The sequence below is a fragment of the Poromitra crassiceps genome (assembly GCF_964638095.1).
Source record: "Poromitra crassiceps genome assembly, chromosome: 3".
NCBI classification, from domain to species: Eukaryota; Metazoa; Chordata; class Actinopteri; order Beryciformes; family Melamphaidae; genus Poromitra; species Poromitra crassiceps.
This window is the reverse complement of record NC_139625.1, coordinates 8,342,596-8,369,308: the sequence shown is the minus strand read 5'-3', so window position 1 is coordinate 8,369,308 and position 26,713 is coordinate 8,342,596. Positions and strand designations below refer to the sequence as shown.

At 41.6% G+C, this 26,713-nt stretch overlaps 1 protein-coding gene across 1 annotated transcript; it reads left to right on the top strand.

The window, feature by feature from the left end:
* Positions 1–17,346: 17,346 nt before the first annotated feature.
* Positions 17,347–22,384, top strand: LOC310773908 (H-2 class II histocompatibility antigen, A-U alpha chain-like). The gene is made up of 4 exons (XM_083633906.1): positions 17,347–17,452; positions 18,743–18,991; positions 19,642–19,923; positions 21,357–22,384. Exons 1-4 carry the CDS (start codon positions 17,389–17,391, stop codon positions 21,467–21,469), a joined length of 708 nt encoding a protein of 235 aa, XP_083490032.1. The 5' UTR covers positions 17,347–17,388; the 3' UTR covers positions 21,470–22,384.
* Positions 22,385–26,713: the final 4,329 nt, after the last annotated feature.

Below are 26,713 nucleotides of genomic sequence, written 5' to 3'. Positions count from 1 at the left end.
CACCTTGTGTAATGTTTACAATGCAGTTTATTGACATTAGGTCTGGAAATACTGTATGAGTAATTTAATGCTGCTGCAGTCCACTGATGCAAAATGAAATAGCACTGTTTATTTACATATAGCCTATATGCAGTGATTAGCCTAATTTGTCTCTAAAATATAGCACATTTTAAATCTTTTGTGTAACTTGTGAATATAAACTCTTGATTTACCATCTAAATGTGTGTGCTGCATATAGCCTTGTGTAACTGGACTCATCAGTCTCAACATACAGTGTGACATAGGGCTAAATACACAGTCAGTCTTCAGCTCATTGAAGCACTACATGCATAATGTTGGGTTGGGGATTTGGCTCTCAATGGAAAAGCAGTGGGCCCTCCTTGTCTAATAGTAGAGCCTAATTCACACCCTATCATATTATTATTAGTATTTCTTATATTAGTGGTTCTCAACCTTTTTACACAAGTACCTGAGAAATTACCACCATATGAATGTATGAGAGGGAGGGGCCCCCGCGTACCACCAGTGGTACCTGTACCACAGGTTGAGAAGCGAACCACTGTCTATTTATGTAGAAAAAGTTAGCCCCCGCTGTAAATATTTAAGCCCCCCCTTAGCCCCCCCAGCCACAATTGGCTGGAGCCGCCGCTGGTCACGTGAACTCACATTGCATTTGGTTCTCCGTGACGGTCTGGACCTGCACAGGCAGTTAAGATGATTGGTCGAGCCATGCCGGCTCGACCAATCAGCGGCGGCCGTAGGCGGGCTCTGGCTCGTCTGGGCAAGTAGTGGGTACATGGTCTTTGTAGTTCTTTTCACTCGTCAACATGGCTGCTGCCGCGGAAGTGACAGGCAGTGAATAAAATTGAATGTAACGTTCCCAATTCTATGTATTAAATTCTAAAAAACGACCCTCAACATTTGGGAAGGCTAAGCCACACAACTAGTTCGTTATAATCTAACTAAATGCTTCGAAGGTGACTTTACGACCGCGAGGACTCAATCAATGAATACCACGGAGATCAGCCACAGGCACCTTCCGCGATCTGATTGGTTGAAGTTAACACCCACCAGCGGTGATAGACAGATGGGTCATCCAATCACCTGCCAAGTAGCTTGGACAAAGTGCCCGCCTCCGTCAGCGGGTCTGGTGACTTCAACCCCAGATCGACTGGTTTAGTGAAACCGATGTGGAGCTATACCGTCCATCTGGCAGCGTCAGGTTATCGCCTGATAGCCTATTCTACATGGCGAGAGAGGGAGGCATCATCCTATTGTTTTGCCAGCGTGTGCAGTGCAGGTGATCTATGTACCCTTCACCTGATTGATAATACCGTGGCTTCCAGCAAACAATCCATGACACACAAGAACTATTTGAACTCTTAGAATTAGGCATACATTTTTCATTATCTGTATACTACATCTTGGACAATGCAGATTAGAACTCTTTGAACTATGCTTTTTGAACATCCATTTGTCATTGTACATCGTGTTTACATATTGTCAGAACTTGTATTACAATTTCAAATATATGTTGCTTGTAGTTTGGTTATTTGCCACTATGGGGTTGTAAAAGCTGCAACCAGGTTGATATTTACATTAGATGCAGTAGATTAGAGGTCTTTGAGCAGTTATTGCTGGCATCTATTCATTCTGCACCTGCATCAATACTTACTACTGTGTTAACCAAAGAAACGCAAACTTTTTACTGTTGTAAAAACATAGTATAAACACATGGGATGCAGAGCTGTTGCTTTACACACCAACCTATAAAATGTCTTCATTACATAAATTAGTAATAGAAATCCTACTGCATTTTCTAAGACAGTGGTTCTCAAACTTTTCATGTCAAGGACCCCGGTGCCAAATTAGACCACTGACCCTCATTTGATAATATTATGTTCCAGAGCACCACATCTGATAAGATTTTGCTTTAGTTCAATCAGGAGACTTGATGGATAAACAATGATTTATTACAATGAATGTTACAGAATATTATGATGAGAAAGTTAGTTAGTCTTTGGAGCTTGACACCACTGGGAGATATCGAGATCGAGCTGGATCAGCTCGAGCAGCACGGCCATATATACCCCCCAGTGGAGTCAGGATACTGGTGCTGGTGAACCTCTTGGTGACTGATGGATCAGGGATTTGGCGGAGACGGGGGGTGGTGGGTGTGTGTCAGCCAGCAGGATGAGAGAGACTGAATGAGACACAGAAAAGCATATTTATGCACACATCAACCATGTGATAGGCTGCCTAAAGGGGAGTGCCACAATGTGATAGGCTAAAAGTGCAGGTGAGCAAAGGTGTATAAGGTGATGTGTTGCTATGCTATTGGTTTATGGGAAAGTAGGAGGCAACCATTGATTATTCAATTATCACCAGGAAGCTGACAGGTTACCAGGTGAGCAAGCAGGAGAAGTGCAGTGACTGTGGAACCGGTGAGGATCAAGATCGTCCTGTCTGAACCTTTGTTTATAAACTCCACTTCAATCAGGAGACTTGATGGATAAACAATGATTTATTACAATGAATGAATGTTACAGAATATTATGATGAGAAAGTTAGTTAGTCTTTGGAGCTTGATACCACTGGGAGATATCGAGATCGAGCTGGATCAGCTCGAGCAGCACGGCCATATATACCCCCCAAAAGAAGGCGCAAGCCCCAGAACCCAGCATAGAACTTTATGGAAAGAAGAACTCACCGGGTGACAGGATCAGGAGACATAATCTTACCGGGATGATGAGACAGCTGAGGGATTGAACATATCAGAGTAAACAAGAATTTAAATATGATTATGGCAGTTCGAACAATTAATGAGATAATATCACCTGAATCAGAGAGCAGACAAATCTAATGGAGGTATTTTCATGAGGCAGCCGTCTGCTGCATCTCCATCTTTGCCATGGCTCACTAGTCTAGAGGTGAGACATGGCTCACTGTAGTGTAGAGGTAAGACATGGCTCACTGTAGTATAGAGGTGAGACATGGCTCACTGTAGTGTAGAGGTGAGACATAGCTCACTGTAGTGTAGAGGTGAAACGTGGCTCACCATAGTGTAACGGTGAAACGTGGCTCACCGTAGTGTAGAGGTGAGACATGGCTCACTGTAGTGTAGAGGTGAAACATGGCTCACTGTAGTGTAGAGGTGAAACATGGCTCACTGTAGTGTAGAGGTGAAACATGGCTCACTGTAGTGTAGAGGTGAAACATGGCTCACTGTAGTGTAGAGGTGAAACATGGCTCACTGTAGTGTAAAGGTGAGACATGGCTCACTGTTGTGTAGAGGTGAGACATGGCTCACTGTAATGCAGAGGTGAGACATGGCTCACTGTAGTGTAGAGGTGAGACATGGCTCACTGTAGTGTAGAGGTAATACATGGCTCAGTGTATATACCCCCCAAAAGAGGGCGCAAGCCCCAGAACAGAACTTTCTAGAAAGAAGAACTCACCGGGTGACAGGATCAGGAGACATAATCTTACCGGGATGGTATGACAGCTGAGGAATTTGAACATATCAGAGCAAGCAAGATAATTTAATTATTATGGCAGTTGAACGATAAATGGAGTCAGCAATGACTCTGCAGTATGAATGGAGTCAGCAATGACTGTGCAGTATGAATGGAGTCAGCAATGACTGTGCAGTATGAATGGAGTCAGGCAATGACTCTGCAGTATGTATGGAGTCAGCAATGACTCTGCAGTATGTATGGAGTCAGGAGTATGAATGGAGTCAGGCAATGACTCTGCAGTATGAATGAAGTCAGCAATGACTTAGGCCGCATGAATGATGTCAGCAATGACTTAGGCCGCGTGAATGATGTCAGCAATGACTTAGGCCGCATGAATGAAGTCAGCAACGACTCAGGCCGCATGAATGGAGTCAGCAACGACTCTGCAGTATGAATGGAGTCAGCATTGATTTAGGTTGCTGAGACCGGCAGGCATGGGCTTAGCCTGTAATGATAAATGCATGAATGAGTTTTGTAACTCAGGTAGCCTGAATGGAGTCAGCATTGGTGCTGAGAGTGCTGAGACCGCATGAGCTTAGCCTGGGTATTAAGACAGGACCCCCAGGCGACTCCATCCGCAAGCCCCACGCATGGGACGGAGCGGGGAGGAAGCGCATTAAGCCCCCCGCCTCCCCCGGAAGGGGAGAGCGAATTGGACGGGCACCCGGAGATTCCGAGGTCGGATGGCGCACGGTAGCACCAGAAAAACTATGACTGAAACGGTCACATCTTTGCTGGGGTCAACCTTTTTAAATTGGTGGGGAAAACCTTTGAAATACCTTTAAGAATAACTAGCAGTCTTGAATGAACTTGATTGCTGCTGCTTGCTGAAAGAGAAAGAACACAATTTAAGTAAAAATAAACCAGACAAACAATTTGATGTGGCATGAAATTGTTTGTTATGAAAAACCATGTGATGTGGTCATGTGGCGCATGAAGGGCATGATTTGAGACATGACCGCCTTTGTTAATAATAATGCCTACAACTGCTTTGTTGTGGCACTGCAGTGCTATGCGTTTATGATGCCAGAACTTTCCCCATATATGACAAGCTACTGCTACAGGATAGATCTTAAACACATGCCGAATCCCGACTGCTTATCGTGGATAACAGGTTGAGTTAAATGCTGAGAGAGCTGAAGCATGCTGATAAACATAACTAATACCAGCCACAAGATTAGCCAGCAGTGACCTGCAAGGTTGGCGTTATGAACTAACAAACGATGAAAAAAATGCAGCTGAAGCTGAATAGACAGAAAACATGCTAAACAACAAAGCTGTAGACTGCCGGAATGAATGTGCTGCTTAACAACTTTAAAGCGGCTGCTGAAAGCTGAGGACAAACGTAATTATTAGAATGCTGGAAGAAAATGCCTTTTAAATATATACTGAAAGGCCAGGCACGTGTGTTTTTGGATTGCAGGTTGAAGAGAGCAATACGTTCACCCAGATGAATCGGCCTGCTTGCTGAAAAATAAGAACACAATTTAAGTAAAGAATAAACCAGAAAGACAATTTGATGTGGCATATGAGGGTTACCTAACACATGTGAATGCCTGCTGCTGAAGCTGGTTTACAAATGAATTGAGTGAAAAGAGCCTTTACAATTATGCACATCATGAAGCCATTAACATGTGAGCTTCCCAAAGTGAATTAAGCCTGCTGCTGAGCTGGCTGCAGACAAACATATGAAGGCAAGAGACGACACTCTTTATGCTTTAAATGACTGCCCTGCTGCCATTTTGGCTTGGACCCCTCCTTGAACTGAATGGGGCAACACTAGATGATCATAGCGACATGGCAGCCACTCAGAGGTGGTCTTCTACAAGCCAAAATGGCGGATTGCTGATGTTGCCATTGAATGAAGAATTACTGACACTTAAGGGAAACTAACCCCCCGGATTTCTGGCAAGACTGCATTCTGCCTCATTTGAAAAACAATGGAGGGACAGCAGCGTCTCCTCTTGACCAAAGCAGGTTTGAACCCATAGAGCACTTATGCAAGAAAATGATTAAGATAGTAGAATAATGTTAACGGTTTGGTCTGAGATGTGACACTGACCAAATCCTTCACACACACCACCCAAAAAATAAATAAAAAACATATATTATATAGCCTAAATATATATATTTAAAAGCTGAAAAGGATAGTTAGAAACGTTAATGACATGATACACTGCTGAGCAAGATAGCATACCATTGCAAAATGAAATTGTAATGTGACTCACGGGGAATGAGTGAGCTGCTTGCTGAAAGGGAAGACATTAAAGTTAGAATTTGACCATACAAACAATGATGCTATGAGAATTACAGGACTCATGTCTTGCGTAGGTTTTAAGAATGAGATTGAATGATACTGAATAACCAACAATTATTCACATTGAAATGGAATTAACGTGTGAGCTTCCATCTCAAATGCTCTTCTAAAGCCACCTATTTCTGAAAAATTTGGTGAAAACGACATGCTGAACCGCTAGGGTTACAGACAAGTGCCTGACCTTTTCTGAAAGGTAAAGCTTTGAAGTTTCTGTTCCAAGTGTCAGAATGACTCTGCGTTACTCACCCTGAGCAACACCAGCTCAAACACGATGGTTGATTCTCGCCTTGAATAAAAACACTTGAGTGTAAACAGTTAGCTGAGGTTGTTGTATTTATTCCTAGAAACCCAAGGAGACACAGCCACAGGCCTTACCACAGCCCAACTCAAAGATGAAAATACCAAACGTGAGTAGCCTATTTAGCAGTGGTTTTTGTGGAGAGATACCTAGCGGATTTCCAAAAACCATTTGAAAAGCCAGATAATCTGAAATGTTGATTATGAACAAAAACGGGTATATCTTCCGCTGTGTTGATCTGATCCGAAAAAAGACGACATGGTTCGATGCGCAAGCATCAGACGATTAATTTGGTATGAAGCATGAACAGCATTGTTCAGAATTAACCACCTAATTCATCACATTAATGACAGATGAACAGCAAAATCTAAAACGTAATGCCCGTGTTACAGTGCAAATGCAAAGAAACAATGATCCACATCAGACTGCATTAACATGTGCCTTGTGAATGTTGAATCTACCACCTGACCGGAAATACGGCTCAAAGTAAAGCAATGAACTACATTTCCCAGCATGCTTGGCGCTGTTCTCTGAGTGATGACGTCACCTTCAACATTTACCCGGAAATGCAAGCTACGTGTTTTGATATGAAACTTGTGTGAAAAGTTTGGAATACCTTGCTTCTGCGTGAGGGAACTTTGCATCTGGCAATCCTGGATTAGACAAGCAAGGAGTTTGAAGGACTGCTACTGCCGACTGGATTTTCAGTGACCAGGAGGAATCTCCCTGCTTTAGTGTTGAGTGAAATGCAGCAACCATGTCAGGACAAGAGGCATATTATTGAATCATGCATCGCCCGAGAATTAAAGTGGCTGCAACATTAACAGCAGCGCGACGAGCAACGCTTGATTACGTCATTTGCAGACTGCAATGATTTAACAGGTAAGCCTGCCTTGGCTTGAAGCATGATAACATTTAGCAAAGCTGCACTGAGCAGAACACATTGCCCTGAATGAAGCAGCGGTGTGAAGCGACATATAGTAGTAGTATTACTACAGGATCAAACAGATCCTCAAATCGCTCATGGTGAGTTGAACCAATGCAAAATACACCGACAGCCAAATATATGTAGCGAGCATACAACCTGATTTTGATGCTGAAGCAGAAAACACAGGAATGAATAAAAATTCTGCAGAGAACCAACAACACCAGTAATTTGCAATGTGTCAAGCGAGCAATCGCCATACAACCTGATTTTTATGCTGAAGCAGAAAACACGGGAATTAATCAAAAGTTCTGCAGAGAACCACCAAACACCAGTAATTTGTAGTAAATGTCAGCTAGCATGTGTGTCAGCCAGCAGGATGAGAGAGACTGAATGAGACACAGAAAAGCATATTTATGCACACATCAACCATGTGATAGGCTGCCTAAAGGGGAGTGCCACAATGTGATAGGCTAAAAGTGCAGGTGAGCAAAGGTGTATAAGGTGATGTGTTGCTATGCTATTGGTTTATGGGAAAGTAGGAGGCAACCATTGATTATTCAATTATCACCAGGAAGCTGACAGGTTACCAGGTGAGCAAGCAGGAGAAGTGCAGTGACTGTGGAACCGGTGAGGATCAAGATCGTCCTGTCTGAACCTTTGTTTATAAACTCCACTTGTTTTATTACAGAAAGTGTATGAAACCCATGACCAAAATAGTCACATTCTGTCATTGTGTTACTTATGGATTGGATTCACATGTGAATGAAAACATATTTGAATGATTTCAAATCCTTGACTTGCTGTGGTAAGTGATGGAAAAAAAAATATATCTATATAATATATAACTTTATAATTCAAAAATTGAAATGATATATGCCAAGTCCTGGAAAGTGAAAATGTAGACAGCGAGGGGAGGCTGGCCAGTGATCATGGTGAAAAGACAAGACAGGTAAAATCCAGCATCTTAAAACAAAATCAAAATGAATAAAAAAATATACATTGCAGCTATCGACATAGAGCTGTAGATTTTTATTGCAAGCAGTCTTCCCCCAATCTTTTCCCACTCTGAGCTGTCTCCGTGGCTAGAAAAGAACGTTGATAGTCCTCTTTGAAATTAATACTCCAAACTCGCAGGGCCCAGTCCCAGCTAATGGAGCCCTATGCTAATGCTAGCTACCTAGGCTAGCCGTAGCGCTCAATCTTTTGGGTAACAATGCGAAATAAGCGCTTTGCCCATTTCCTCTGCTTCTCTCCTCTTCTTCGCCATGCACGAGCTAACTACACATTTTACCCTTGCCATTATCGTTTGATGAACAAACGAAGTAAAGTTGAGTAGTAGCAAGATTGCGTGAATAATGTTTTTTAGCCAGCGCCGCCTTCTTCTTCTTCCTCTTCTTCTTCTTCTTCTTCTTCTTCTTCTTCTTCTTCTTCTTCTTCTTCTTCTTCTTCTTCTTCTTCTTCTTCTTCTATTGTTTTATGGCGGTTGGTAATCAGCTTTTTGTGCGTTACCACCACCTACAGGAGTTTGCCCCCAGGGCCTGCAGGCTGGGCTGGGCGTGGACTGGAAAACCATGAGCCCAGTGCATTGTGGGAAGTGGAGGATTTCTGCCTCCCGCAACCGCCCCTCCCCTCCTCCCCCCCACCCCACCCCACAGAGTGGGTTTTGTTTGATTTCTCTGTGTAGAAACGACCAATTTTAAAAATTTCAACGGATTCCAACTCCATAGGTGCGTTACATTTAATAGATCTTCATATTCACCACGGTAAAGCCATCCTTTAAGAATGGAAAGTTACTGACTGGGCCTACAGTACAAGTAGATATGAGAGAGAGAGAGAGAGAGAGAGAGGGAGAGGGAGAGAGAGAGAGAGGGAGAGAGGGAGAGAGAGAGAGAGAGAGTTACTGACTGGGCCTACAGTACAAGTAGATATGAGAGAGAGGGAGAGAGGGAGAGAGAGAGAGAGAGAGAGAGAGAGAGAGAGAGAGAGAGAGTTACTGACTGGGCCTACAGTACAAGTAGATATGAGAGAGGGGGGGGGCACAGAGAGAGAGAGAGAGAGAGAGAGAGAGAGAGAGAGAGAGAGAGAGAGAGAGAGAGAGAGAGGCCTTTATTGGACAATGTACAAACATCCAGGGTCTCAGACAGGACAACAAAGCCGACAAGCCAAAAGCAGAGACACCATGTTAACCAGTCCTGCAGTATCTCAACTCCCTGGTCAAAACTACCTGCTCTCTGCAGACTGCACACAGCTTCCTCAACACACCACACACTATGGAACTCTCCTACATCCTGAGTATTTATTATCTATTGATACTCTTGCCATAACTAATGCCTTGTACAAGTGTAAAAGTCCTGCTGTTAAGACAGCATCTACTGTCTTATTAAGGTACACTGCATACATTTGTGCACACTCAGCAAGAAATGAGTGAGACACCCTATCCTGTTTATTCAAAGTTTGCACTGAAGTGAAAACCACAAATAAAGCCGGACAAGTGAAAGTGAAAACTGTCCCAAGTGCATTTACCAATGTAGTGTAAGCACGCTGAACACAGGTCTGACTCTGTCACAGTCTATGAAGCATTGAGATACTGTTTCTCTCACACCACAGAAAGAGCAGTAGAGAGAGAGAGAGAGAGAGAGAGAGGGAGAGAGGGAGAGAGAGAGAGAGTGAGGGAGAGAGGGGTGTAGAGAGAGACAGAGAGAGAAGCTCCCCTGTCTGTACTCTGTTTCTGCCTGCCACATTCGGCAGACAGCCACCGCACACCAGAACTCATGTTCTGTTTCCAAACATCATAGGTTTAAATGAACTAATGTAAACCCTAATTAACCACCAGGGGGCATCTCAGCTCCTTGCTCTCTGCTCCTGTTGAATCCAACATGCTGCCTCTAGCAACAGGTGACACACCCACCAGCTGTTTCTCATTGGCTGCTGACCGGACTGGACATGGAAGTGAAAGTACACAGCAGGGTTTTTCCAGAGATGCTGCTTGTAAACTCGACCCCTGCCAAATGTAGGCTATCACATACAGAATACTGTGAGGGGGGGGGGGGGATGGGGGGGATGCAAGTGCAAGACCATTTTCAAGACCATGACTCTAATGATGATTAACCTTTATACTATTGCTCTGCTAACAATGAAATAAATCATTATTTAGGAATGTTAAAATACAAATGACTGTAGAGTGTCTACTCAGTGACAGAAGGCTTGATCTGAAACACTGGTTGAAGTGTAAAACCAACCTTACAGCTGCTAAATTATGACTCCCCCAAACTGTCAGCCTGACTGATTGGTGAATTATACTGTATGTAATAACCTATGATGGTGTAATCTGTATGTAATAACCTGTATGCTGCAGTATATAATCTGTATGTAATAACCTGTATGCTGCAGTATATAATTTGTATGTAATAACCTGTATGCTGCAGTATATAATCTGTATGTAATAACCTGTATGCTGCAGTATATAATCTGTATGTAATAACCTGTATGCTGCAGTATATAATCTGTATGTAATAACCTGTATGCTGCAGTATATAATCTGTATGTAATAACCTGTATGCTGCAGTATATAATCTGTATGTAATAACCTGTATGCTGCAGTATATAATCTGTATGTAATAACCTGTATGCTGCAGTATATAATTTGTATGTAATAACCTGTATGCTGCAGTATATAATCTGTATGTAATAACCTGTATGCTGCAGTATATAATCTGTATGTAATAACCTGTATGCTGCAGTATATAATCTGTATGTAATAACCTGTATGCTGCAGTATATAATCTGTATGTAATAACCTGTATGCTGCAGTATATAATCTGTATGTAATAACCTGTATGCTGCAGTATATAATCTGTATGTAATAACCTGTATGCTGCAGTATATAATCTGTATGTAATAACCTGTATGCTGCAGTATATAATATGTATGTAATAACCAGTATGCTGCAGTATATAATCTGTATATAATAACCTGTATGCTGCAGTATATGATCTGTATGTAATAACCTGTATGCTGCAATATATAATCTGTATGTAATAACCTGTATGCTGCAGTATATAATCTGTATGTAATAACCTGTATGCTGCAGTATATAATCTGTATGTAATAGCCTGTATGCTGCAGTATATAATCTGTATGTAATAACCTGTATGCTGCAGTATATAATGTGTATGTAATAACCTGTATGCTGCAGTATATAATGTGTATGTAATAACCTGTATGCTGCAGTATATAATCTGTATGTAATAACCTGTATGCTGCAGTATATAATCTGTATGTAATAACCTGTATGCTGCAGTATATAATCTGTATGTAATAACCTGTATGCTGCAGTATATAATCTGTATGTAATAACCTGTATGCTGCAGTATATAATCTGTATGTAATAACCTGTATGCTGCAGTATATAATCTGTATGTAATAACCTGTATGCTGCAGTATATAATCTGTATGTAATAGCCTGTATGCTGCAGTATATAATCTGTATGTAATAACCTGTATGCTGCAGTATATAATGTGTATGTAATAACCTGTATGCTGCAGTATATAATCTGTATGTAATAACCTGTATGCTGCAATATATAATGTGTATGTAATAACCTGTATGCTGCAGTATATAATGTGTAGGTAATAACCTGTATGCTGCAGTATATAATGTGTATGTAATAACCTGTATGCTGCAGTATATAATCTGTATGTAATAACCTGTATGCTGCAGTATATAATCTGTATGTAATAACCTGTATGCTGCAGTATATAATCTGTATGTAATAACCTGTATGCTGCAGTATATAATCAGTATGTAATAACCTGTATGCTGCAGTATATAATCTGTATGTAATAACCTGTATGCTGCAGTATATAATGTGTATGTAATAACCTGTATGCTGCAGTATATAATGTGTATGTAATAACCTGTATGCTGCAGTATATAATCTGTATGTAATAACCTGTATGCTGCAGTATATAATCTGTATGTAATAACCTGTATGCTGCAGTATATAATGTGTATGTAATAACCTGTATGCTGCAGTATATAATCTGTATGTAATAACCTGTATGCTGCAGTATATAATCTGTATGTAATAACCTGTATGCTGCAGTATATAATCTGTATGTAATAACCTGTATGCTGCAGTATATAATCTGTATGTAATAACCTGTATGCTGCAGTATATAATCTGTATGTAATAACCTGTATGCTGCAGTATATAATCTGTATGTAATAACCTGTATGCTGCAGTATATAATGTGTATGTAATAACCTGTATGCTGCAGTATATAATGTGTATGTAATAATCTGTATGCTGCAGTATATAATCTGTATGTAATAACCTGTATGCTGCAGTATATAATCTGTATGTAATAACCTGTATGCTACAGTATATCATCTGTATGTAATAACCTGTATGCTGCAGTATATAATGTGTATGTAATAACCTGTATGCTGCAGTATATAATCTGTATGTAATAACCTGTATGCTGCAGTATATAATCAGTATGTTGTTAATTAACATCAGAACGGGCCTTATGTTCTCGACTGGTCTTGAAATCAAATCCCGAGTCCGGCTTGACCGAGACCGAGTCAAGACCAAGACCTAAGACGAGACCGAGTCCATCAAAACTAGTTCAGCTGGTGTTAGAGTGAGAGATGAGTTCAGGTGCTGCAGGTTGACTGGACATGTTACAATGATCATGTGTTTTATGTTCCAACATAGAACACACCCAGCTGCTGACTGCTGGGAAATAGTGAAGTGAATAAATTATCAGATCTGAATAACTTGTTTCTATGACAGATGAACTCCTATCCAGGACTTGGCTGACTGCCCCTGGCTCTGTTTGGTATGTGGTAAAGTTCTGCTTTATCTGAAGTCATAGGTTGAGGCCACGTCTCGTCATAGACGCTGGTTTAGCTGGCTCAGCCTGGCTGGGGGCGTGGTCAGGGTGGGGTAAAAACCCCCGTTCTATCCATTCAGCAAATTTAGAATTTAGCTGATAGCCCAGCCCAGGCAGACACGATCGGGGATTTAACCACCGCAGTAAATGCACATCTGAGCAGACGTCTTGTGTTCTGCTCTAGAACCCCCAAACATGTAGTTTAGAGCCGCAGCACGGTCTTTTGGTGAGTCAGCCCATGAGATATATGGGCGGTTTTACCCACTCACGCACCAGCCGTTTAACATTTTGTGGGCGTTCCCAGACATGCGGACTGTCTCTATCTGAAGGCACCATGAGGCTCGACTGGTTTGGTAGGAAACAGATAAGAGACACCTGGAACAGATACTCAGACAAAGACAAAGACAAAGACAATCTACTGTCACAACACTTACTATTACAGTACTATCACTACTACTATGTTAAAGTAAAGTTTATTCATACAGCAGCTTTCACAGAGCAGCTGTAGTCTACTGCATTACTTAAGTCCAGAAAACAAAACAAAAAAACATGAAAACAAAAGCCATAAGAACACACAGAGGCTAAAGGCTAGTCTGAACACAAGAGTGTTCAGCTGCTTTTAGAAAGAGTCAACAGAGTCAGAGCTTCAGTCCAGCTTTAGTCTGAGTCTAGGGAGGGAGGAGCAGTCCACCTGCTCAGAAGACCTGAGAGATGTGATCAGCAAGCTGCATGATCACTGGACAGGTGACCTGTCAATCATGCCCAAAATAATTGATTTATCTGACATTATATGGGAAAGGAGTCTGTCTGTGGTACAACTCTGCTCAGTTAATAGCAGACACCAGCTGATCCAATTTTAAGTTGCTCACCATCTTCATTACTCCAAGTATAAATTACACAAGATCTGCCCCTCTTTTTCACCACTGTGTGACAGGGGTCAGGTGTCAGAGGGCACACTAACTGCCCTTCACTAACGGGATTCTGAGCATATATTCTGAGCATTCTGAGCATATATATATATATATATGTTCTATATACACACACACATATATATATATATATATATATATATATATATATATATATATATATATATATATATATATATATATATATATGTGTGTGTGTGTGTGTGTGTGTGTGTGTGTGTGTGTGTGTGTGTGTGTGTTAGAGGTGGCACCACATCAGCAACCTTCAAATATCAAACACTTGACAAAGATATGAGTTGACATGAATTGAAATATGTAATGTAGGCAGGATATTTTACAGCCTATTCATAAACTCAATGCAATGAAACAGTAAACTTAACTGGGAATTTAATAATTATAAATAACTAGAAATACAAAAACACAAGAAATAGAACAAATAGTTAAGAAAAAATATCAAATGTACACAACATGCTGTCTATAACTTAAAAAAAAAAAAAAACGGCAATATCGGTGCACCATATCGGCCGATACTATATATCGGTAATCGGCCAATATCGGCTGATAATATCAGCGAACCGATATATCGGTCGGGCTCTAGTATGTAATAACCTGTATGATGATACAGAAATGTAAACCTGTTGGTCTGCAGTAGAGAATACTTTCACACGATGGAAAACAGGCTCAGAATGGGCCTTGTGGTCTTGACTGGTCTTGAAATTAAATCCCGCCTCCGGCTTGTCTGAGACAGAGTCAAGACCAAGACCGAGTCTGAGACGAGACCGAGACCACCAACATGTGGTCTCAAGACCGGTCTGGAGTAGACTACTACAACACTATAGTTCAGCTGGTGTTAGAGTCACAGATGAGTTCAGGTGCTGTAGAGGCTACTACAACACTATAGTTCAGCTGGTGTTAGAGTCACAGATGAGTTCAGGTGCTGTAGAGGCTACTACAACACTATAGTTCAGCTGGTGTTAGAGTCACAGATGAGTTCAGGTGCTGTAGAGGCTACTACAACACTATAGTTCAGCTGGTGTTAGAGTCACAGATGAGTTCAGGTGCTGCAGGTGGACATGTTCATGTGTTTTATGTTCCAATTAGATGTTCCAATTAACCCTGGGGGTCCGTGTACCATCATCATCATCATCATCATCATCATCATCATCATCATCATCATATAAAAGAGAGCAAGTGGGCAATGTTTGTTTGTCTGTTTGTTTTTTGTCCCACTGATGATGTCATAGGCATTGTGACATCACTGATGATGTCATAGGCATTGTGACATAATCAGTGATGTCATAAGAGCAATGTTGCGCATGCTAATACTGCAGGCGAGGCCACGCAGCTGCCGAGCTGCGGCCAGGGTGCATATGCAAGCCCGCACAGCGGTTGAGCTGAAGGGCGGGCGAAGCGGCCTCGCCGCATAATGCAAGCACATGCAGCGTTCGAACCTAGAAATGTTTCACTTTTTGTCCCACATTGGATGTCATCAGCAAGTGACATCACTGATGTTTTCATAGGCATTGTGACATAATCAGTGATGTCATAAGAGCAATGGTCTGCCGCCTAGGAATCTAGATTTCTAGTATGTATATAAATCACCCCCCATACAGTTGTTATGGAAGGTGAAATTATCTATATATGCCAAAACCGTGTTGTGAACCAGGCTGCAACAGCAATCCTGAAACTAGTTTGATCCTGTTGTCCTGAGACTTGGAATTGAGGAATCATTACTCGTATACAAAAATGTTGATACGTTCGACCCTAAAATAAAAGAGGAATCTGTGTTTTCTTGCAGTGGAGAGACCAAGAGGCAGAGAGATAGAGAGAGAGAGAGAGAGAGAGAGAGAGAGAGAGAGAGAGAGAGAGAGAGAGAGAGAGAGAGAGATAGTTATATTGTTTTGACATTTATGATTGATCATTTTTTTCAATTGTTTTTTCTGCCTTTTCTTTCTCTTGTTTCTGTCTGGATTCTACCCCGTCTGTTTTACTTCCAGTAGCCTGTACTACAAAGCAAGATTAGTGGTTTAGCGAGGTAACTTCAGGTTTAACCCTGGTTTAGCCGTACTACAAAGCAAGTTAACTTCTAATCACCATGGCAACTCATGCTGCAAAGCTAACCTGGTCCCGACCAGGTTAGCTTCAGAGGATAAGATCAAAATCTATGACAGACCCATATAATCGGCTCTCTGGAGTCACTCACCATTCATATAAGATCGCCATATGAAAAATAGATTGCAGTCAACTGAGAATAGAACAATAAAAACATTCGTGGCTCTGTAGGTTACATAATTAAATTAAGCCTACTTACCACTTTATGTCTTAACAGCTCAACGATGCGTGGAGAAATATGATCACTATTAATCACCGCAGCGCATATCATGAGTGAGGGTGATATTCTCCTACATGCCAGAAAAGCCTATACATATAATATAGATATGGGATAAATATGGGATAGCCCCAATACTAAATATGCAGGCTTCTTGCATGTTTCAGCTGGAACTGTGTCCTGTAGGCTGTATGCCAATATATGAGCAAAAATAGGCTAAGTATGCCCGCATCGTCTCAATTCAGTCCAGCAGTTTTCTCTTTTATATTAGGATATCATTATTATAGCCTATGAATTATTCGATCAGTGCAACCACACACACATAATGAGTGATAGAGATCATTATTCATTGAGCATGCTTTCTAAATCTATGGTCTAAATAGGCTTACAGATTGTGGAAATTTATAGACTGAGATTACACATTTAATGTACATTTACACTCGCACAAAGCTGTTGTAGGAGACAGAAATCGCTGATCAAAGTAAATCAAATGACTGATGTGAATACAAGCGGCAGCTTTAGACAGTCCTTCCGCAGACTATATCCAACGCGGATTTTCATTCTGCCATAGGCTACATTAAATATCCGCAAAAATCTCTGATCCCACTGCGCTTTCATTCAATGAGGAAATGGGTGTGGGCATGGATCAACTCAGCTGTTCATAATGTGATTGGCTAGCGCACCTCTTTCGCGTGGACGCGCACCTGTGCACGAGCGAAAAACGTGCGCGTGCACAGGCAGATCCCAGATTAACCCAGCTTCAGTTATCGAGTAGAAAACCAGCGTCGTAGTATCGTTAAACTAGATAGCTTTGATCCTGTTCAGTCAAACCAGATCAAAGTGACAGATCGCGGGTCTGTTAAGACAGCTTCGTAGTACAGGGTACTGGTCTCTGTAAAACACTTGATCACTTATGTATTTATTATTATTGATTGACTCAATCAATACATCATTATGTGAGTGTAATAAAGTGCAGTGTATAAACTCTCCTCCATCATCACTTCATTTCTCAGCAGTTGCCCGCTGTGCTTACCTGGAGACTGATGATGCAAGTCAAAGCTGTAATGTGATTGGTGGAGCTGTGTGTCAGATAAGGCTGTTCCTTGTGTTGACTTCAGTTTGCACTGCAGCAGTCAGTGTGAAGTCAACACTGTGCTGTTGTGTTGTGAAGATGAAGAGCTCACAGACCCTCCTCTTCCTCTCATGTCTCCTTGGTGTCACAGCACGCAAAGACAGTAAGTACATCCAGAGATGGGAGATATTTGTTAGTGTACTTAAGTATAGGATTTTCAGGTATCTTACTATTTAAACACATTTCTGACAACTTTTTACTTTTACTCCCTACAGTACATATTAATACAACTATATGTACATTTTCATTTTCATTTTCAAAACAGGCTAGTTATTACTTACGTTTTAATGCACGACAGACAGACAACAATGATGTAACCGTTGTCTGTCTCTCTCGTCTCACACTCTCTCAGCTTGCACACATCATGTGCACCTTTATGTGGAAAAACTATATCACACAAATCATTAATGAAAGTATGTTCTTTATACATCTTAAAACATGTTTTGAGGGGATATTCTAAGTTGAATAGTCTTTGAATTATATTAATATGACATGAGTTTCAGTTAGCTCTGCACAGAAGCAGCAGGTAGAAATACTTTTATACCTTGTTACATTTCAGAGCCTCTATACTTTTGTACTTTTACTTGAGCAGACAAGTTGAATCAGTACTTCTAGCTTTACCAGAATCGTTTTACATAAGTAAGTGTACTTCTACTCAAGTAAAGAATGTGTGTACTTATCTCTGAGTACATCAGACTTCATTTAGTCTCACTCATTTTTCACCTCAATATGTGACACAGTCTGGTCTGGTCAAATCAAGATAAAAGGTTGTTTTAAGAAACTATTCCTATTACACAAGTATAGATGTTGCAGAACACGCTCAATATAACAAACAGCAGTTTTAGGATCACTAAATACTTCTCATATGTTAGCAAACTAAGCTTGTTCAGGGCAAACCAAGCTTGTTCACCAACTTTCAGAGCAATTCTCTCTGAATGTTGCTTCTAGTACCAACATTCAATTAAGCATAGGCTAATACCTTCTATGATTATATTTCAATGTATGACATCATCATTTGAAAGCTTATCTGCTCTTATAATCTGTAAAAAACTGAAAAATTACCTCGGCCGTTACCCCAAAAAAAAAAAAACACCAGTCCGTCACATATTTTTCATGTTGATCTGAAAATCATTTGAATTGAGCTCCAGAAACGTCTGAACCAGAGAGAGATTTAGTGTCAATAAGATATTTCAATTTGTTGTTGTTGTTGTTGTTGTTGTTGTTGTTGTTGATGTTGTTGTTGTTGTTGTTGTTGTTTTCATATAAAATGATAAACAGACAAACTCTTTACAAACATGACTGGATAACATTTGGCAGCAGGATGTGGAAAATGAATTCAGTCTGTGATTGTGGATGTGAAGAAGTTTATGTTTTTCATCTTGTTTCCTCTCAGCTGTACATGATGGTATTCAAATCCTTGGCTGTTCAGACACTGATGGAGAGTTGATGATTGGACTGGATGGTGAAGAGGTGTGGTACGCAGACTTCATCAACAAGAAAGGAGTCGAGCCTCAGCCCAAGTTTGTAGATCATATGAGCTGGGTGCAAGGAGCTTATCAACAAGCTGTGGGTGATCTGGCCACCTGCCAATATAACCTGAAGATTTGCCGGCGAGGCTTCAAGAACCCTCCTCTAGAGCTCGGTAAGATGACAAAGTTTAATTTATTATTAACTATTTAAACTACAGATAAGAAGGAATGACTGCAGGTGTTTTACATTACTGTCATAAATATACAATACTTTAACCTTACTGTAATGTAAGAAAATATTTAATATTGAGAGATTAGAACCTGTATGAAATCATTGTTCTGATAGTGTTTAATATTACTGGGAAAATTATATTATATTATATTATATTATATTATATTATATTATATTATATACTACACACTATGTATGTCTAATGTTTAATTGTATGTTTAATTAGGTATATGCTATTTGCACCTGTACGTCAAATACGTCGAATTTGCACTCATATGCCCTGTTATATTTGTACTATGTTGTAAACGGAGTTCACAGCACAAGAATTTCACACGTGATACTTGTACTACGGAGTGACAATAAAAATCTTGAATCTTGAATCTTGAATCTATATTATATTATATTATATTATATTATATTATATTATATTATATTATATTATATTACATTATATTGTACTAGTGAAACATAAAAATAAAACATTTTGAACAGAACTGAGAAATAAAATATATTTCATGTTAATGTTTCATGCTGAAAGTATTGATCTTGAATGGAATGTTTACATGATGTTTACATTGTGTTGTTGTGCAGATGCTCCTCACAGCTCCATCTACCCCAGAGACGATGTGGAGCTCGGAGTGGAGAACCACCTCATCTGCCATGTGAGCGGGTTCTACCCCGCTCCCGTCAAGGTCTACTGGACCAGGAATGACCAGAACCTTACCAAAGGAACCAGCCTCACCATCCCCTACCCGGACAAAGACGGCACCTTCTACCAGTTCTCCAGGCTGAGCTTCACCCCACAGCTTGGAGATGTCTACAGCTGTTCTGTGGAGCACCGAGCCTTGAGCCAGACGCTGACCCGAATCTGGGGTGATACACCATTATCTGTTAGATAACCCCAACCAAAACTACAGTTAGCTAACAACAACCAAACCTACATACAGTTTGCTAACCCCAACCAAACCTACAGTTAGCTAACACTTTTTTCTTTCAAGATTTCCCCCCCATTTTCTCCCCAATTGTACTTAGCCAATTTCCCCCTGCTGCCCGGTCGCTGCTCCACCCTCTGTTGATGGGGAGAGCGGTAGACTAGCACCATGCTCCTTCCTTCGACACATGCGTAGTTGCCAGCCACTTCTTTTCACCTGACAGCGGGGAGCGTCCCCGGCAGGACGTAACACGTGGGAGGATCACACTATTCCCACCAGTTTCCTTCTGCCGACTATAGTGCAGCGACCAGGACACATACCCCTAATCTGGCTTCCCACCCGCAGACACAGTCAATGGTGCCTGTATGGACTACAGTTAGCTAACACTAACCTATACTACAGTTAGTTTGACAGTTTTTTAGAGGTGATTTGAGTTAAGTTGTGGACCAGTGATGTCATTTATGCATGAATGACATCACTGGTCCACAACTTAAATCAACTCAAGTCTCAATAACTGTCAAACTAAATGAATGACTGCAAAACAGTTAACTGTTTTCTGATATACTACTGATTTTGTAATGATACAAAGCTGTTTGAAGTGCTCCTTGAAGATTTTAACGGTACTGTAGCATACTACTGGTACTGCTTATCGATCTCGTACTTCAACGGTATTCTTATTGGTTATTTTTATTACATTAAGAATATAAATTGTTTTATTTAACAAAACAGTTGCAAAATCTTTTAATGGGTGTGTTCGTAAATAAATCTGACCATTTGATCTCAGATCAGAGCACTCTGGACAGAGCGTGATGCATTATTATTCATTAAACTATCCAGCATTGACATTTTATGTAATAATAAATAGGAAATCTATTTTCTTAATAACCTCCAGTAGCACCCGTGTGAGTGGATACATATTTCTCTTAGCACAGAATAATCATTGCTATTGATCCATGATCGGCGAGCTGCGATCCCTGGACAGTTGACCTGTCAATCACACGCCAAACATATTCTGCTTTATCATCTCTTTGACTCTAAATGGGATCATGACTAAATGAAGAGTTGAAACTAGTGACTGAGACCATAAACTCATTAGGAAAGTGTTCACTAGGTAAAAGTCGGGTCATTTTCTCATTGACTTCTATACAATCAATTTATTTTTGCAGACAAATAGTCTGTATAAATGGGTGTTATAATATTTCACCCTTATAGTTGTCATGAATGGAGGAAATTAGTCACTATATAGAGACTAGAACTGTTTTTGACACTCACATTTTTTCCAAGAAAGACATTGCAGAGGTGTGCCGCTTGGTGTTCCTGTGTGTTCCCATGTGTTGATGTGTTGATGTGTTGATGCGTTTGGTTCCTCCTCAGATGTGGAACAGGAGCAGCCGGGGATCGGACCTGCGGTGTTTTGTGGACTGGGTCTGACCGTGGCTCTGCTGGGCGTGGCCACAGGAACCTTCTTCCTCATCAAAGGAAATTAATGCAACTGATCTATTGATGATGTGATGTGGAGTGAACAGACTGGAAACAGAATAAAGTTTCTGCTTTCTGTTCTACTGCTTTTAAACTGCTTCTCTCTGCTTTGTGGACCTGTTTGATTCAGCTGGAGGAAGCAGCAAGCACGTGTTAGCTTTCACACAAACAAATCAAGTAAATAAACAAAGCTTCTATCCAGCCTGCTGTATAATCTTTTAACTAATTTACATTTTCACTGTTTAAGATTTAGGGGCCCTTTACACGAGGACGGTTTCCTATGGAAACGGGGAATTATTTTATCGTTTGTGCCTCCCGTTAAGACGGCGACGGCAAATTCGCGCTTAGGAAACGACAGATTTTGGAACCACCCTCCAGAGTGGAATTCTTGGTGACGCTTCCCGCTGAGCGCTCCATGTAATCGCTTGAAGACGGCTCATTTCAGGAACTCTGACGTGCCTGCACACGCGACACACGCGATTACGTCATAGCCGTGCGCGGGTTACAGAACAACAACATCAGTCCGGAAACAACACGAAGAGAAGCAGACATGGATCTTATGGTTGTGCTCTCGTTGATGTTGCGGGTGCAGATCCAGATAATACTGGCAGCTCTACGCCTTATCGAAGAGTATGATTCTTTATTCTTCTTTATTTATTCTGAGGAGGTACACGGAATGGATTATATGCGTAGGGTTAGGGATATGCAAATACTGTACGACGCTCCACCACTACGTCAGCCGAGGGTAACCGAAAGACGCTTTTGGACAAACCCCGGTAGGTCAACCGGTTGGTGGGACAACTTTGTGAATGGCGTGGCCCTCGAGGAAGCATGGAAAGAGAACTTCCGAATGTCCAGAGCCTCTCTTGTTGCCCTGAGCGAGGAACTGCGCCCTTACATCGAGGGTGTAACTACTAATATGAGAGCGCCGGTTCCAGTCATGAAAAAGGTAGCTTGCACATTGTACTATTTAAATGATGAGGGAAGACTAAGCAAAGCTGCTAATTCCTTTGGCTTGTCACGACCGACTGTTTCAGTCATAGTTAGGGAAACGTGCAAAGCAATAACTAAGCACCTGGGCCCAAAATACATCAAGCTGCCTTATACTGTGCCTGAGGCTGAGGTTGCTGGATTTCAACGTGAGCATGGAATGCCACAATGCTTGGGAGCGGTAGATGGGACCCACATTGAAATCAAACAGCCATCTGTCAGCTCCACTGACTACATCAATAGGAAGGGCAGATATTCCCTGAATGTCCAGGCTGTATGTGATTATCAATACAGATTCATGTCTGTCTGCATACAGTGGCCTGGGAGTGTGCACGATGCACGCGTGTTTGCCAATTCCAGGGTGAACACCTGTTTCAAGACTGGGAAGATCCCTGCTCTGGAAAAGCAGATCGTGGACGACGAGGAGGCCATACCCATTTTTCTTCTGCGTGACCCTGCCTACCCACTACTGCCGTACCTTATGAAAGAGTACTCCAATGGTGGCTCGACCCCATCTGAACAGTACTTTGGACTGTCTCTGTGTAGGGCCCGCATGGTAATTGAGTGTTCTTTTGGGCGGCTCAAGGGCAGGTTTGGAGCCTTGAGGAGACCTATGGACATAAACATGCGTGACCTGCCCAATGTGATCTATGCTTGCTTTGTCCTGCACAACTACTGTGAGATGTGTAAGGAGACTGTGGACACCTGTGCAGAGCGAGGAGCCGTCCAAACTGACCATGATGTCCAGCCTCCCACACAGAGCAACTGCTATGCCACTGACTGCTGTAATGAGGCCCGCGGAAAGAGAGTGAGGAGAATACTCACAAAGTACCTCGATCCCTGATCCCTGCCACAGTAACAATAACCAAGCTTGTTCAATGGGTTTGGTGCATATTGTTAATGTTGACTATAGTGTGTGATACTGTTTTTTTTTTTTTTAGACTGTTGGGTTGATTGTTCTTGATAAACATTTCTTTTTCTTATGGTCAAACTGAAGAATATCTTGAAGCCCATTTGTTTTTAACCAGTATGAGGAAGGGGTGGACACTACGCTCTGCAACTGTATAGGGCTAGATATATATATACCATATTTTTTTCAACCGTTTTTGCAAGAGTCACAATGTTTACAGACTGTTCACTGTCACTTAGATGGTACTTTAGCTATATAGGGCTAGCTATGTATATATATTTTTTTCTTTTTTTGTTACCTTTTTTTCAAGAGTCACAATACACACTGTTTACTGTCGCTTCAATGGTACTTTGGCTGTGGGGCTCTGCGGGACCAATGTACTATGTAATGTAGTAAATGTATGTGAGCAAATGTGACATTATTCTGCGACTACAGAATGTAATAAATCTTATGTGATTCTGTTTGGATTGTTAATGTGATTTGTCCAGAGACAATATTGCCCCTGCCAATGAGGTCATCGAGTATGGATGAGGAATTATTTAAACAGTGCAATATGTGAGCAGATTGGCAGGCTACACTGTACATACTCAACTGCTTTATTGTGACATGGGTTCTGCCTTGGGTGGATATTTGGCATGCACACTTGAAGTCACACATGATAGTCCACACAGCCTAGGTGAGAAAAAATGCATTTGTCCACTCTGTGGTAACGGTTTTGGGTGTAAACAAAACTTGAAGACACACACGCTAGTCCACATTTCCTATATATGTCTACGGTCCACACAGGTGGATTAAAATCTATTCACTTGTAAACTCCAAGTAGCTCATTTTTGTATTTTGATATTCTAACTGCCTGCTGAGCTGCTTCGGTCCACACCTTTTTGTGCGTTCATAATCAGAAGCAGAGAATCACTTTAGTGATCCCGGGGGGAAATTAGATGCTACAGGGGGAAGAATAAAATATAAAAACAACCAAAATATGCCTACAGCAAACCAATGACACAGCCATAAAATAGCCTATAGAAACACAATATACACAAAGTGCCTGCAGTGGTCAGACGTAGCACCCCCCACGTCTGAGACTAACAATGCAATGGGATGCATGCAGGTGCAAATCAGATGGGCTTGTCCATATTGCTGGCCTTTGTACATCTGATTGGCTGCCATTTTGCCATTTCCATGGCAATAGATATTCTAGCAGCTTATAGCCTACGGCTGTAAACCATAAGTGTCGCGTGTTCACATGCAGAAAGGCTTGCATTCCTTCAGAAATGGGTACTCGACTACTCATTCAATACAAAGCGTAACAAAGCAGTACAGCGGTGTCTAGTTCACCCCCCTGAATGTAGTACCTGGCTCATGTATGAACTGTACTGGAAACAAATTCTACCAGCCTGGCTGTGTGTTCATTAAAGAATATCTAGCTATTCCATGTCATATTAAAACCACTATGATTTTTGTGTAAGGCATGAGGTATAATTTTCCATAACTGTATATGGACCCTACATTTGAGTGTACTCAGACAAATCTGTTGAACTGCAACTACTTGTTGCCATGTGTTTTTATTGCAACAATATATGAGTCCGGTCAACAACAATCACTTCACAATCAATTCAACTATCACAAAAAAATAAAATAAAAACAGCTCAAAAATGTGCAAATGTGTGTAAAAGCATAGCAGCAAGTGTCAGTTTGAATGTGCACATAAAATAACACTGAGTGACACATGTGAGCTAATGTCACACAACAAAAAAAGCTTTAAATGTAAAAACCAATCAAAAAAAGGAAACAAAACACAGCAATCAAATGTTAACTCAAACAGAAAACCAAACGGAAGCCTAAACATCTTCTGGCTCTTCCCGAAGCAGTGCACGTCTGTACGAGTACGGCGCTGGACGGGCGGGTGTGTAAGAGTCATGTGTAGGTGGTGTGGGTCCATATGGGGTAGGCGGAGGTTGATGCGGTGTGCTCATGAATCTGGGTGTTGGGACAAGGGGCTGCTGCATCTGTGCATGTCCATATGGCTGCTGCACCACCATGTGCCTCACCAGCATGTGGAAGTCATTGCTCATCTGTTGTGATGTCCCAAGTAGCCCCGTCATGAGGAGGTCTAGCCTCTCCTGCCGCTCCGTCATGAGGAGGTCTAGCCTATCCTGCCGCTCCTTGCTGTGGGCTGCCTGTTCCTTGCTGTCCCTTCTAGACTCCTCCATTATCTCCATCATCTTCTTCTTCACATCGAGGTCAGCCTGCAGCGGGTCGGTGCAAAGTTTTCGCTTCAGCCTGTCCACTCGGTGGTTCTGGAGCCGTGTCTTGAAAAGAGCAGAGGGAAAATATGTACATTAATTCATTTGTTTGTTATAAATGTGGCAATGGAAATATTAGCTTCCAGAAAGAAACTAGTATAAACATTTTCATTTATCGTTAAGAGGCAACAACTCAAACATAAACAAACCAGAGTAGATAGGCTACATTTTATAGGGTGATTTATGTCCCACACACAAAGTGTTACACAAAAGCAATACAGAAAACCATGGACAGCTAATCATGAAGTACAGAACAGTATTTCTATTCATTTGTAGCCTTGAGTCAATGTAACCACATAATTATTTAGACTACGAGTGATGAACACAACTTGTGTTGTGTTCATGTAGGCTGTGGGGCCTAGCTTGTGGCATAACGTTACCCCCTTTTTCCCCTGCTACTGGTGGGCACATAGGAACGCAATGCCCAACGGGAGGAATAATGAGCCAAATCTACCTGAATAAGGTCCCTTCTGGTCCCAATGTTGGCCGCCTCGACCTCGTCAGCTTCTTCGGTTTCAGGGCTTGCTCCCTGGTCAGTTGGGCTTGCTCCCTGGTCAGTTGAAGTGGAAGAAGTCTCTTCCATCAGCTGCTCTGACTCGATGCCATGCTCAATGCTGGTAGTGGCTGGCGACCCACCCCAGATATCTTTGCACAGCTCGAAGAAAATGTAGACAACTCGGCCGTAACCGCTCCGTCGTTGTGCGGCTACAGCCTGTCTGAATTTCCCCCGGATCGCCTTAAGTTTTGACGCCACCTGATGTTTGGAAATCTCGGCTTTGTCGTGGGGGAACCTGGTGCCTTCCTCATCTCGTGCAGGATATAGGTTGATGAACTCTGACAAAATGTCCACATACTTCGTCTGCACGGTCTCCCAATCTACACCCTCATGCTCTTTGGTGGTCTTGTAGGCCCGACTTGTGCGTAGCAACAACTCGACCTCTTCCTCCGTCCAAACAAAATAGTCGGACTTGCTTTTAGCTTTCGCCATTCTGTTCAATGTTTACCGCTGCTGTGAGAGAAATGTTTTGAAAGAAAGTTGCGGAAGTATT